This window comes from Molossus molossus, unplaced genomic scaffold, assembly GCF_014108415.1.
Source record: "Molossus molossus isolate mMolMol1 unplaced genomic scaffold, mMolMol1.p scaffold_m16_p_6, whole genome shotgun sequence".
Lineage (NCBI taxonomy): Eukaryota > Metazoa > Chordata > Mammalia > Chiroptera > Molossidae > Molossus > Molossus molossus.
Window position 1 is genome coordinate 97,523,325 of NW_023425399.1, and position 16,116 is coordinate 97,539,440.

Below are 16,116 nucleotides of genomic sequence, written 5' to 3' on the forward strand. Positions count from 1 at the left end.
AAGAGTAGAAGCCTACCTTTGATAAGGGTCATTTAACAGACATAGATGGCCTATTCACATTAACACTGATCAACCCCTCTATCCATTTTTGGGGTAATTTTTTACTTCTATGACTCTGCACGAGCTCCCATTCATCCTTCTCTCCACATACTCCCTTATTCTCCCAATCACCTCTGTGCAAATTGGAATTAAGCTCAGCTCTATCCCCTACAGCAATGCTTCCTGAATAAAATCTATTTTTACCACTTAACCAATGACCAGTTTTGTTTAACTTTGACAACAGCCAGAGCATAACCATCCATAAACACGTGAATAGCAATTTCTCATCAGAAACAATAGAAGCCAGAGGCAATGGAACAACATATTTAAAGAGCTGAGAGGAAAAAGAAAGCTCAGTGTAAAATTTGTTCCCAAAATCTGTTCATAAGAGAAGTCAAGCCCTGACTGGTTTGGCTCAGAGGTTCAAGTGTCAGTCCATGGGCCGAAGGGTCTAGGGTTCGATTCCAGTCCAGCTCAAGTACTTGGGTTGCAGGTTTGATCCCTGGCCCTAGTTGGGTTCAGGCAGGGGTCTCTCTCACATCAATGTCTGCCTGTCTGTCTCTCTCCACCCTCCCCACTCTGTCTAAAACTTATTGGTAAAATATCCTTGGGTAAGGATCAACAACAACAACAACAACAAAATTCAAAACTAAAACATGTTCAGATAAAAACAGAATTCATTTCTAGCAGACACTGCACAAAGAAATGCTAAAGGAAATTTCTACATCATGAAGAGAAATGACAACGAATGGGAAAAAAAACCAAAGATCTAGAAAGTATAAGCATGTAGGTAAATGTAAAAACAATATACTTCTCTTAACTTCTACAAAAAGGAGATGAAAAATTACAGCAAAAATTATAACTCTAAAAGTATGTGAATGTAACTTATATAACAGCAGCAGAAACAGGAAGTGTTAAAAACAACTACAGTGTTGCAACACTTAGGATGCATATGGTCATTAGAAAAGCAACCCTTCATCCCCTAAAAAGGAAAATTAAAATGAAATACTAAAATAATTAACTCCAAAAGGAGAAAAGAACAAAAACAGATAATAAAGGAAAGTATAAACCCAACCACATCAATAACCATAGCAAAACATCTACAAAAAGGATGTACTTCAAATACAGATAAGCTGAAAATATAAGAGAAAAACACAGCTCATACAAGCAATAACTTTAATAAAACACAGTATCAACATCGGAAACAATAAGACTTTGAGTATTACCAGAGATTCATCAGAAGACATTAACAATTCTGTATGCATCCAAAAATAGTTTCAAAATACATGAAGCAAAATCTGACATCTCTAAAGGAAGAAATGAACAAATCAGCAAGCAGATCAATCACAGTAACTCCTTGGACAGTCACACTACAAAAAAACAACAACACACAACAATATGTCACAGAAGAGGTACTCAATACTATCAACCATTAAAGAGAGAGAAACAGAGGGAGAGAGACCAACCATATGATGGAGCCATTAAAAAAAGGTCAATTAAATTTAAAATTTTGAAATCTTACAGATTATGTTCTTTGGACACAAGAGAATTAAATTAGAAACCAATGACTGATACTTATCAAAGTCCCAAATATCTGGATATCAGCAACACACCTCTAAATAACCATCTGTTAAAGAAGAAATCACAAAATAAATTAGAAAATACAGTAAACTACATGATAATGAATCCCAGTATAAAAAGCTGGGGAGGGAGGAAGCTAGTGCTAAAACAATGCTTAAAGGAGTGGTTATACAGCTTGGCTGGTTAAAGTGCTTGTCTTATAAAGTAGTGCTTAAAGAAAAATTTATTGCTTACACGTTTGTATTAGAAGGGGAAAAAATTTAAATTAATAATTTAACTTTAATTAACAATAATATAATTGTTAACACTGTACTGGAAGTCCTAGCCAGTGAAATATGGCAAGAAAAAGGCAAAAATATTGGAAAGGGAAGAAATAAAATAGATTTTTTAAGCCAAACTCAAAGAAATAGAGAGTAAAATGGTAGTTGCCAGGAGCTGGGATATGGGGGAAATGAGGATATGTTGCTCAAAGGATAGAAACTTCCATATATAAGATAAATAAGTTCTGGGGATAAATGTAGCGTGGTGACTATAATTAACAACACTATTATATATTTAAAAGTCAAGAGAGTAAATTTGAAAAGTTATCACCACTCACATACAAAAAGGTAATTATGTGAGGGGATGAAGGTGTTAACTTTACTATGATAATCACACTGAAATATGTGTACCAAATCATCGCACTGTACACCTTAAACTTACATATATTATATATCAATAATCTCAATAAAGCTGGAACAAAAAGCCTGCCTGCTTTTTGTGACAATGACCTAACTGTTTACATAGAAAACCTCTGAAGCAACTTCTAGAACTCATTAGTGAACTTAGCAATGCTGTAGAATATAAGGGCAACTTATAAAAATTCATTATATTTCTATTATACTAGCAATAAACAATTTTAAAGTTAAAATTTTAAACTCCATTTACAAGTGTCAAAAACATAAAATACTTAAATGTTTGATGCAAGATGTGCAAGACTTATACACTAACAACTAAAAACCTTGCTAAAAGGTATTAAATAAACTTAACTATATAAAGAGATACACTATATTCAAAGATTAAATGACTCAATGTTATGATGACTATTTCCCCCAATTCCCTAATAATATTTGGTTTATTTTTTATAAATCCATTGGAATCATGATTTCAGCATGATATTTTAATAGCAAGTGCTAGCTGACTTAAACTGTAAAACAGAAATGCAAAAAGCTTGAGTAGCAAAACAATCTTTAAAAAAAGTTACTGATATACACACCAGAGGAATGCTTAACAATTTTAGGGGGTAGGGGAGAGAGAGAGAGACATCTATCATTTGCCTCCCATATGTGCCCTGACTGGGGATCAAACCTGTAACCTAGGTATGTGCCCTGACCAGGAACTGACCTGCAACCTTTTGGTGTAAGGGACGATGTTCCAATCAACAGCCACACTGGTCAGAGAGAAGTGCAAAAATCTTGAATAGTAAAATAATCTTAAAAAATAATTACTGAAACACACAACATGAATGAATGAATCTGAGAAATACTTGGGTGGCTGAGAGACGCTGAACCTAAAAGATTGAAAAAAAAAACAAAAAACTGAATGGTTCCATGCGCATTAAGTTCTAGAAGGGTCAAACAAACTGAAAGCGAAAAAAACAGTGGTTGCCTCCAAAGGAACCATTGGGAAAGTGTGAAAGAACTTTCTGGATAACTGAAATGTTCTATATCCTGATCCACTGCATATATATTTGTTAAAATGAATCCTACTGAGCACTTATGATTTGTGTACTTCACCATTTTAAAATTTTACAAAATAAATAAAAACATTAGCTCAGCCAGTGTGGCTCAGTGGTTGAGCATCAACCCATGCACCAGGAGGTCACCAGTTCAATTCCCGAGTCAGGGTACATGCCCAGGATGTGGGCCAAATCCCCAGTGGGGGGCATGCAGGAGGCAGCCAATCCATGTTCTCTCTCATCAATGTTTCTATCTCCCTCTCCCTCTCCCTTCCTCTCTCTCTAAAATCAATAAAGAAAAAAATAAAGTAAAAATAAACAAAACATTAACACAAAAAGACAATGAAACAAACTTCAGAATGGAAAACAGGAACAGAAGTGTCATATGATGATTTAGTATATAATAAAGCTCTCTATGAAATGATTTGGAAAGATCTCTAAAATAGCACATTAAGTGAAAAAAGCAATTATATTATAAATATTAATATATATGTGTGTAAAAACAGACAAAACTGTAAGTATTTGTGTATGCATACAGGAAAAGATACACACACACATCATAAACATTTACTTGAGGTAGGGAGGAGAAATGGGAAACTTCAATACATGTTTGTCTTATTTGTATGTATACATGCATGTTGTATGTGAATACATAAATATATAGAGATAACAGACTTTAAACCATATGAACATATTGCCTTTCATCAAATGAAACAAAAGAAAATACTGTCACAGAATTAAATGCAAATCAAGTCATCTTAACATTTCCATAAAAAGATATGCTTCTAACCTTAGATAACTAAGCGTAATAAGTAGAGATTGTTATTTTCTATTCTGGGCATTACTATGAGAGACAATAAAATGCCAACCTGAGCCCTGTTCATCATCTTCTGGTACAATGTCCTTTCTATCTAACATGGACCTTTGATGCCCATTTTCTTCCACAGGCATTTATGGGAGCAGGGAGCCCCTTCCTAGCTATCTTTTGACTTCATTACTAATTCTTTAAGTATGCCTAGCAAACCAGGTCAATTTTTAAGACCTAGTAGTCTCAGATTTAAATCAGGCAGCTTTAATCACCTCTTCTTCGTTAAAGACTGATTCTTTCTAAACTCCCAAAGTTTTTTGTATACATACCACCTGGCAAACAAGGTAGCTAATAACGAAATTACTATTTTTATAGCATAAAAACTGAATCACAATATTCCTAGTCACCCTAAATCACAACATTTTAAATAATAGTGTGGAAAAACCGATCTCTGAAGTTTTCAGTTTGTTAAAAGAACGACAAATTATAATTACAAGTATGAACAGTTAGTTCCTAAAAAATACTAAAAGAAACAAATGCAGGAAAAATGTTAGTGATAGCAATGGTTGTAACAACTACCATAAAAGGTCTTGTGTACATTCCCTATTTCAATAAATCTAAAACATTATCTACTTTAAAATTAAATATTATTTTGTGTTATACTTAAAAGGAAAAACTTCTTCCAATTTTATTTATAAGATGCATCCCAAAGTGAGCATATCATCTCCACCCCTCAAAGAACAATGCGTCCCAAAGTGAAAAAACAAAAACGTGCATCTTAGAATCAATGAAATATGTAATAAAGATTACCTTCATGAGTTAGCTACTACAGGTCAGGTACTACAGTGTAAGGCTTTAAATACATTATGGACCATATAATATCCTACAATGTATTATATCTCATTCTACATTTGAGGAAATTGAGCCTCTCCAAGGTCATACACCCAAATACAAGTGATAGGGACAGCCAGGATTCTAGCCCACATCTTGTCAAACAACACTTTCCACTCTACCAAGAGCTTTCTGAGCTTCTAAATTAACACCACCTATATCAGTATTTCTGGGGACCCTGCACACATTAAACACAGTACTATCAAGGGTCTGTTTGGTTCCTACAATAACTTGTTACATTTTTATTCTCAGTGAAGAGTAATTTACATACTCTTCTAAACATACAATCCTGGGTCACCTGGATAGGCACCTGTCTTGTACTGCTTCATCACCGCAGTGTCTGGGTTTGGATCTGTTATCTCCTCAGCACCAAGGGTTAAGTAGAGATATTGACTTAAATGCAAATGATGACATTACAACAAAAAGTCCAAATAGTATCAGGGTATACTGCATAAATTATGTTTCAAAGTAGTTTTATTTTTTTAAAAAAGGTAGAATTTACCAACACAGAGCACAGACCTCATAAGAAACTTAGTCATCGGTAGCATTCAGCACCTTAATCACAGTGAAACCAGAAAATCAGTATTAACAAAAACAGTATCATTCATTAAATTTGATGTCAGAATTTTCTTGGTTATAAAACTCAGTATAAATTAGCCTCTGATAAGCATAAGTTTACACTAAATTATGTTTCCACACATTTAAACAATATTAAGGGAAGTACACAAGATATGTCTGTACATTATTCAAATGTGAAAAGCATCAACTTGCACATCAAGCTGTTTACAAGGAGAGGAAAGAATAGGTCTGAAAATGAATAAAAATACTAGGTGAAATCAACAATATACCCCCCCAAAAGTATTAAATATTACTATTATTATTATGATAGCACTATTTCAAATAACATTTCCTAAATTTATTTGACCACCTGATTTCAAGACATTTAAAAAACTCTTTAGGTACTGAAAAATACAAGGTTAATTGTTCAAAAACAAAATTAGTCTCAGATCTGCCTGATCAAAATTTGATATTATTCACTAATGCAATTAACATAGGATATTACAAATATGTGTGAAATAAGATGTAACAGATAGCCCTGGCCAGTTTGGCTCAGCAGTTAGAGCGCTGGCCTACGGACGAGAGTCTCAGGTTTGATTCTGGTCAAGGGCATGGACCTCAACTGCGGTTTGGTCCCTAGCCCTGGTGGGGGTCATGCGGGAGGGCAACCAATTGATGTGTCTCTCTCACGAAAAAATTCAGAGGAAGAAAGGTTGAAACAGCTATTAAAATCATCAGGACACTAAAGTACCAAAAATGTCTGCATGGCCTACAGTGTATTAATTGCTCACTGGACTAAATAGATGACTTGGTAGTAAACCTGACAGAAATCCGTATAGAATCTCCCTAGCATCACTTTTACAATAAATATCAGTAAAGTGAACACATTGAAGCTTTTCTTCATCTAATAAACTGATCTTTGAAAACTGAAATTAAAATTTTAAATCCAGTCTACAATTTACCAACCATATAGAATGCACAGGTATTTTATACACACACCTAACATTACATTTTGCACTTTGGGGCAAACAGACATTACATTTGTTAATTATTATACTTTTTGTATTACAGACATGTATATTTATTCATATACTAATTATCAGGATATGAAAGAGAACTTCATCAGGATATGTGAGAACTAAGTTCAAGAAAGTAACATTGACTTTGAAGGCTCATACCACAGAATCATATGAAACCATTAAATAAGTTTCACTGTTTCTGCCATATTTGCATGATTTACTGCAGCAGTTATGTTTTACTAATTTATTATTTTTCATGACCATCTGGCCAAAAGAGTATTATTTCTCCTACAAATTAAAAAGAGTAAGAATCTAGGCTGTCACTGTGGAGAGATTATGAAGCATGCTGAACACCAAGTAAAATTAAAGGGGTTAATAAATTAGCAGAATGGTATTACAAAAGAAACTTCACTTGAGGCATCAGCTCTTGATTACTGATATACTCATGAAATATGGACAACTACAAAGTAATTTGTAACTATTCACCCATAATTATTTCTATTGACAACAAAACAGTCCTTTCATTTTAGATATGACTAAGTAGCTCAGAAATCAAGAGCCGATCACTGTAATTAAAGGAAGTCTCTATAATTACATGTCCCAGATCTATCTGCGTACTTCCTCTCCACTATACAGCTGAGGGATGGGGAATGGAAAACAAAAAAAATGCCTACCTTGAGATAGTTTTTTTACCTTCCCTCTAGCACCAAGAAAGAAGTTTTGGGAACAATCCTGTCCTTAACACAAATTAGCAAAAGACAGAAATGAACAATTAAGAAATTTTCATTGCATACAGTTTCCAACACTTATTTCAAGCATTTGCTATGTACCTGTAACTATTTAAAGTGCTTTACATGTATTATGTGATTTATACTCACATCAACCCTAAAATGAATTAACAGTACTACTTACTATTTTCAAATAAAGAAATAAATGTAAGTAAGTAACCAACTCAAACAGTCACACAGCTGTTGAGATAAGAGCCAGGATTTTTATCTGGCTGGCTTAGGAGCCTAGGTTTTTCAAGCTACACTTCTGCAAAATGATGGTTTAAAATCCGTGATTTCAAACTTTTTTTAAAAGAGTATGTATTGACTATTATTTTCTTGTTATCCTTGATATTCTGGCATTTGAGGTCTTAATCCTGGAGAGACTCTACCTGAAGAGTGCACCTTTTACATACAAGCCATAGAATCCAGAACCCACATTCCTATTTTATCCAACTCTCAAACGTCAAGCCAATGTTCTTTCAAACCCCTAATTACACTAGAGCTAGGTACTAGATAACTAGGAACCACTCCAACAGCCCAGAGCCTGCAGAAATTATTCAGACTATCCAATCCTAAACTTACTCCACTATCTACCAGGCATTACCTATTCCTTCCCTGAAAAACTCCAATAAGGGTGCCGGGCCAAGTTCTATCCTTGCCCCTATATTTATCAATCCATCTTATTTGTGTATATATATTAAAAATTAAGTGGCAGATACCTCACATCTAGATATTTAAGCATGCATACATTAACTAGAGTTTACTGTTGACCCTTTTCTAAATAAAATCTACATAATGTGAAATAAATCTTAATGGTACCATTTTGTTAGTTTTATTTTATGTATAAATTGTGTAACCCTCAGCCCTATCCAGAACATCCATCCAGCCCTGGCCAGTGTGATTCAGTGGTTAGAGTGTCAGCCTGTGCACCTAAGGGTCTCAGGTTTGATTCCTGGTCTGGGTTGTAGGTTCAATCCCGGGCCCCGGCCAGGGTGCATGCGTGAGTCAACTGATCAATGTATCTCTCTTACATAACATAGATGTTTCTCTCTCCCATCCTCCCTTCCTCCCTCCCTCCCACTCTAAAAATCAATGGAAAAACAATCCTTGGGTGAAGATTAACAAAAGATGATCTATTTAGAAAGTCCCTCATGCCCCTTTCTCAGTCTATTCTTGCCATCCCCTCTGTCAACCCCCAAAGCAATCAATGATCTGTTGTTTTTTTTCACCGTAGATTTAATCTCTTCTAGGCCTTCATATAAATGGAACTATATATTATATAATCTTTTGGGTCTGGCTATTTTGACTCAGCGTGATTTTGAGATTCATCCATGTTAAGGTATGTGACAGTAGTCCATTATTTTCAGTGCTGTTTTCCATTACATAAACAGACCACAATTTGTTCAGTCATTCTTCTACTGTTGGGAACCTGACCTGTTGTCAGATTTGGGCCATTAATGAATAAAGCTGCTATGGACACTCAAGTAAATATACAACATTTTGTGAACATATGCTATAATTTCTCTTGGATAAATACTTTGAAATGAAATTCTTGGGTCATTAAGTAGATGAATGTTTAGTTTTATAAGCAACTGCCTGACCTATTTTCCAGAGTGGGAAGTACCATTCTACATTCTGTCCTTCAACATATGAAAGTTTCTGGTTGTTTCATAGCATCACCAACATTTGGTGTGGTCAGTTTATTCAATTATAACCATTCTGGTGATTGTGCAGTGGCATTTCATTGTGGTTTCAATTTGCTTTTTCCTGATAACGATATTGCACACTTTGACATCTGCTTACTGTAAGGCCCTTTGTATATCTTCTTTTGTGAAATATTCAAATCTTTCGGCTATTTTTTAATCAGAGTATTTGTCTTTTCACTACTGACCTACAGAAATTCTGGATACAATTCTCTTGTCAGAAATATGTTTTACACAGCCCAAGTGTCCATTACTAGACGAATGGATAAAAAGGCTGTGGTATATATACACAATGGAGTACTATGCAGCTGTAAGAAAGAAAGATATCTCATCCTTTGAGACGACATGGAGGGACCTGGAAAGTACTATCCTAAGCAAAACAAGCCAAGCAGAAAAAGACAAATACCACATAATCTCACTTATTTGTGGAATATAATGAACAGTCTGAGGAACAGGGTAGACCCAGAGAGGTGGAAGTAGGGCACGGACTGACAACTCCCAGAAGAAGGAATGGTGGGGGAGGGATGAGATAAACCACAGAACTTACATGCATGTATGCATAACCAATGCCAGGGACAGGGTTGGGGAGATGGAGAGGAGGGTGTCAAGGGGGGGGGGGGGGGCATCTGTAACAAAAATTAAAAAAAAAAAAGTTTTACAAATATTGTCTACTCTGTGATTTTTTTCATTTCTTTTTTTTTTTTTTTTTTTTTTTTATCCTCACCTGAGGACACTTTTTCCATTTTTTGTACAGATAGAATGGGAGGAAGAGAGAGGAAGGGAGAGAGAGAGAGAAACATCGACGTGAAGGGACACATTGAGTGGCTGCCACCCGCACGACCAACCAGGGCCGGGGACAAACTGCAACCGAAGTACGTGCCCTTAGCGGGAACCGAACCCGGGTCTCTCCGGACCGCAGGCCGACGCTCTAACCGCTGAGCCAAACTGGCCAGGGCTTTTTTCATTTCTTAACAATGTTTTTAGTACAATGCTTTTAATATTGATGAAGTCTTTCAACTTCCTTATTGCTTTCTACATCCTTTAAAAAAAAAAAAACACCACCATTGCCAACTCCCAAGTCACAAACATATTCTCCTATACAAGCATTCAAATGATAGCTTTTAGATGAGAACTGTCATCCACCTGAAATTGTTTTGAATGGGGTCAAGGTTCTTTCTCCCACACGGACATCCAGTTCTTCCAGCATCATTTGTTGAAAAGACTTCCCTGTCCCTACTGAACTCTTTTGGCATATCAAAAATCAAATAATCATAGAAGTATCTATTTTGGGGTTCTCTATTTTATCCAATTTTATTTTCTTTTTTGTTTGTTTGTTTTGTTTTTTTTTGCCAGAAACACACTGTACTGATTACTGTGGCTTCATGGGAAGTCTTGAAGTCAGATCATTTAAATCTTCTCTGTTGTTCTTTTTCAAGATTGCTTTAAATATTCTGGGTCTTACACTTGCCATTTAAATTTTAGGATCAGTTTGCATCTTTCTACAAAAAAAATTTTGTTAGGGTTTGATACGAATCACATTCAACTGGGAGAGAATTGACTTAATACTATTAAGTGCTCCAGTTCACGATCACAAGTCAGTTTATTGAACAGTGATTTCAACATGCAATTCATCTCAGAGTTGGTCTCCACTGTTGCCCCTTGAGAAAGGGTCACATTTTCTTTCTTTCCTTTTTTCCCTCTTTCCCTCTCTCTTTCTTTCTTTTATTGATTTCAGAGAGCCACTAATGAGAGAGAATACTGATTTGCCGCCTCCCGCATACCCCCCCACTGGGGATTGGGCCCCCAAGCTGGGCACGTGCCCTAACTGGGAATCGAACTGGTGGCCTCTTGGTGTATGGGCTGATGCTCAACCAGAGATACACCAGCCAGGCAAGGGTCACATTTCTTTGTTCTTCACATGTTGAGTAATTTAGGACTGTATGTTGGATACTGTCAATGTTACGTGACAGAGAGGCCAGATTCTATTATATTCCTCCGATAAGTGTTAACTGATTTTATTCTGGCAGGCAATTAACTTGCTCGTACTCAATCTTTCTTTGACTAATTCAAATCAGTTTTTTACAAAACTTCAGCTAGACTGCAGTAAGTCTACCTCACATATGTGTGTGTGAGCCTAGTGATTTCAGCAGCTTTTAAGCAGAATCTGGGGTTTCCTTCAGTAGCTTTCTCCTTGCTAGGATTTCCTCTCACGCATTAGAAGCTGTGGTTGTCCAACTCCAACCTCTGGTTCTTCAGGACAGATAAATGGTGGGTTTTATATTAAAATTTTAGCTACCCTGCAGTCTGCATGGACAAAAGCTATAAAAAACAATCCACCCCATGCTGTTCCCTTGTTCCAAATATCAAATTTCTTCCAAAATGTCTATTTTTGTTTACTCTTTAATACCTTTTTGTTGTTGTTTTTTTCCAGTTGTGAGCAGTTTATAATTGGTATCAGAGGGAGTGTGAAATTGGTAAAAGCATATCTGGCCATATGAAAAACATATCTGGCTACATGAGAAACAGAACTCCATTGTTTAGTCTAATTTCGTCAAGGTTTTGAAATTTCAGTATCTGTGTGCCTTTTTAAAAAATGCATTTCTAGGTATTATAATTTTATTGATGCGACTATTCACAAAATTATTTTCTTTTTTTTTTTATCCTCACCCAAGGACATTTTTGCATTTGTCTTTAGATAGAGCAGGAGGGAGAGAGAGGGAGGAAGAGAGAGAGAGAAACATCGATGTCAGAGAGAGATATCGAGTGGCTGTCACCCACACGACCCCAACCAGGGCCAGGGACAAACTGCAACCAAGGTACATGCCCCTGAGTGGGAACTGAACCTGGGACTCTCTGGTCTACGGGCCAACGCTCTAAATGCTGAGCCAAATTGGCCAGGGCATAAAATTATTTTCTTAATGTCACTTCCATTTGTTTGCTGTAACATTTATGAAAATACAACTGATTTTTATTACACCAAACCTATAAAGTATTTGTTTTAGCAGCTGTTTTTATAGATTCCTTAAATAACCATATCATTTACAAAAAGCAAGTATTCTGACCCATTCTTTGAGATCTTTATATCTTTTGTATTTTGTTTACCTGGCTCTCTGCCCTGGCTAGGTCTTCAACGGAAATAAAATAATGAACTGAAACAGGAGTGGACATCCTTGTCCTGTGTCTGACCTTAAGGAAAACTCAATATTTTACAATTAAGTATATTCTTAGCTGTCAATGTTTCTTAAATGTCCTTTATCATACTACAATAATACCACCTAGACCTGGAGTTTTCCTTGTGGGAAAGATTTTCATGAATTCAACTTCTTTAATTGATACATGGCTACCCAAATTTTCCATTTCTTGCATTAGCTGGGGTAACATTTTTTAGAGAAATCTGACCATTAGAAATTGTTTAAAATATATGCATATTATACTTTTAATATCTGTAGAACCTAGCGTGATAATCCCTCTTTCATTTCTGGCATGGATAATGTATGGTTGTGAACTCTCTCACTTTTTCTCCATCAGTCAATTAGGGGTTTATCAATTTTACTGATCTTTCAGTAAAGAACAAGCTTTAGGCTTTGTTATCTCTATTGTCTCTTTTCTAGTCATTAAGACCTGCTTTAATTTTTATTATTTCTTCCTACTATTCACTTTCCATTTCTTTGATCTCTTTCCCCCTAGTTTCTTAGGTGAAGTTTTAGGTAATTTCTCTAATATAATTAAAGTTATAAATTTGCAATTAAAGTTATCAATGTCCCTTTAAGCATTATTTTAGCTGCATCCCACATATTTGATTTGTTATAATTTCATTATCATTTTTTATTTAAAATGTAGTCTAATTTTTCTCAGGGTTTTCTTCTAAATAATCCATGGGTCAAAGAACTGAATTTAATTTCCATTTTTAATAGCTGTCTTATTGGTATTGACTTCTAATTTTGCTCTGTTGTTGGCAGACAATATACTCTGTTGATTTCAACCTTTTAAAATTTGAGATTTGTGCCCTCCAAATAGTATTCTCTGGTAAGGTTACCATGAGTATTATAATAATATTCTATAAATATCAAGTAGGTGGTTAATAGTGCAATTTAGGTCTTTTATGTCTTTACTGAGTTTTTGGTCTAAATGAACTCCAACTATAAGTATAGATTTGTGATTCTGACCCATTACTTCTATCAAAGTTTTACTACATGTATTTTGAAGCTTTTTTTATTAAGCCGATAGATACACTTATGGTTATGACTTCTTGATGTCAGCCATTTTACAATCTTCTGACTCTCTTGCTTCTGATGAATACTCACGTGTCATACATTTTTGTGATGCTTGTTATTTGGTTTTGGAGAAAGATTTTTTTAATCTGACAATCTTAAAAACTAGCATTCTACAAAATAAAAATCAGCTCACATTTGTACTTTGAAGCTGACAATGTGGTTAAAATGTTTATGTCATGCATACAGACTAATGTATTATTTATAACTGTCGATGCAAATTATAAACTATATAAGCCATCACATAAAAACTATTTGAAAGCCCTGGCCAAGTGGCTCAATTGGTTGGAGTGTTGTCCCGTACACCAAACGGTTTCGGGTTCAATCTCCAGTGAGGCAAGCAATTAATGTTTCTCTCCCCACACCCCCCTAAAATCAGTAAAAACATACCATCTGGTGGGGGGGGGGATAAAAAGAAAAGAAACTATAGGATAAAATTACTTTAAGTTACTTAAATTATTTTTCATTAAGTTTTTGCTCAATATCCAACTCTGAACTTTCATACCATCCTTAACACAAACATAGCTTCCTTTTACTCCTTTCCCCAGTGGCTTAACAAACTTGAAGTAAACCAAGCTAGGGAGAAATTACACCCTCTTACACACATATAAAGCCATAAAGATGAGCAAAGCTCATAAAAGAAAGAAGGCTGGGATGAGAAAGTTAAAAAATATATATTTCATTTTAAATTTAAGCATTATTCATGATCACAGTTTTGTGAGTGCCTCAAGAGTAACATTTCAAAGCGTTTCCCAAAATAACCCCAAAGTAAAGCTAAAATAATGCTGAGTTTTGAAAATAAAGATATAATCTAACAGTTCAAGGAAAAAATACAATACTAATAGAAAACTCTAGTTATAATAAAATAGTCTTTGGAAATAAAGCATTATTTGACAATATAACAAGTATCATGGTCAAATATTTTCTCTTTAGAAAAAAATCTTTTATGTTTTGTTAAAATGGAATGTACTTCGTGCAGATGTATGTAACATCCCTCCATTCTCTACATATATTCCATCCGTCCCAGCACCACTAAATTGGGATTCCCTAATTTTTAAAAGAATACAGCTTATTCAACAAGCTGGTTTTGGTGAGCTCCCTCCTCTCCCATATTATTACCCTCAAATACGCTCTTTATATAAACTTCTTTCCCCCTTTCCAATGTGTTCTAAGTCCTACCCAAATATATGTATTAATAATAAATAACTTTTTAGAAATTAGAAATTTGCCTTGATGTAAATCAAAATTTTAGTCTCTCATTCAATTTTGCTAACGTTACCTCCTCCAAGACTCTGGGTTCTGGACCAGCAGGAAGAGGAGTGTTAAAAGAAAAGTGAGCCCTAGCCGGTTTGGCTCAGCGGTTAGAGCGTCGGCCTGCGGTCCGGAGAGACCCGGGTTCGGTTCCCGCTAAGGGCACGTACTTCGGTTGCAGTTTGTCCCCGGCCCTGGTCGGTTGTGCGGGTGGCAGCCACTCGATGTGTCCCTTCACATCAATGTTTCTCTGTCTCTCTCTCTTCCTCTCTCTCCCACCCACTCTATCTGTACAAAAAATGGAAAAATGTCCTCGGGTGAGGATTAAAAAAAAAAAAGGAAAAGTGAAACAGCCTTACTGGGCTGACCTGATTGAATTCTGAAGCAATAGTAAGTAATGTGGCAGTGGGGGTCCTGTGAAGGTCAGAAGTCCAAATGCTGCCTCTTACCTACAGTTAGTTCCAGTAGCAGGAAATTCTCTGGCTGATAGGCTTGGGTCACTTTTACTCTCCAAGTTGGGTCTCTCGATCTTTTCTGGACAACTCAATTTCAACTACCTTTAAGTATACCTGGCCCATGGGAAAAGTTTTTCATCTTTGACCCATCAAACTCTGAAGGGTCAGGCCATTCCCATTGTGCCCTTTCTTCATTCCTCTGATGCAGGAGAGTTCCAGCTGATGAAAGTCAGGTACCAGTTTGCTTATCTCCCAAACTTTAACACACATGTCAAATTGAGAAGTCCCCACAAAGCCCCTCAATTTGGATGAGGGAAAGGGTGAATGTCACAGCATATAACTCAGTTCATATATGGGGCCCCCTGCCCAAACTTTGTATTTTACTAATATGGCCAAGAGGTGAGTGATGACTTAAGTATAGTAGTACTTGTCTCAGGAAATATTTTCTGCAAGTCCTGCAGGAATGTGATAGCACCTTGATTTTGAAAGCACATTACTTGCAATCTATTGTTCTCAGATTTGAGGTCTCTCAGTAAATACCAGAATAGTTCTTCTCACTTTAACATTCTGTTACAGTTCTACTTCCAGGTAAAAAATAAGCAAGTAATAGCAGGCTGATGTTCCTGCTGCAACAACTAAGAGGAAAAAGATAACAAAGACAATAGAGAGTAATACGATTCAGATTGACTAAGGGGGAACAGAACTCTTTCTAGGTAAATGGACAACTGCCTGCTATTTCCTTCCCTGAGTTTACTTGCAGATTCTAGGTTCAAGCCTGGTCTGAGAACAGAAATTTGACTGAATAAAATGACAGAATAGAACTTTTCACAGTCACAAGAATCTCCCCACTCCAAGATGTCTGACAGATTTTAAAGCTGCAAAGAAAGAGCAGGCTCAAGAGCCAAACTATGAAAAGGGTAGAAGTGAATCTCTCAGTGTTTGAGGGAGTAGGTGATGGAGATGTGCCAGGCTTTCAATAGAAATCCCAGGAGATCCCTATTCACAGAAAAGGGATAAGCCAGTGGTAGACTAAATCAAATTAAAATGGCACCC

General features: G+C 35.9%; 1 protein-coding gene across 5 annotated transcripts in view; it reads right to left on the reverse strand.

Annotated features, from left to right (window-relative positions):
* The window catches only part of SMAD2 (SMAD family member 2), an 80,167-nt gene that overhangs the window by 27,410 nt on the left and 36,641 nt on the right, over nt 1–16,116 (reverse strand). Inside the window, exon 2 of one of the 5 annotated variants that reach the window (XM_036245171.1) lies at nt 1,266–1,409. The exons of the other annotated variants lie outside the window; for them this stretch is intronic. Within the exon in view, the coding sequence (XP_036101064.1) occupies nt 1,266–1,276 (11 nt within the window). The 5' untranslated portion in view covers nt 1,277–1,409. The remainder of the gene's footprint in view (nt 1–1,265; nt 1,410–16,116) is intronic. 5 annotated transcript variants of the gene reach the window in all.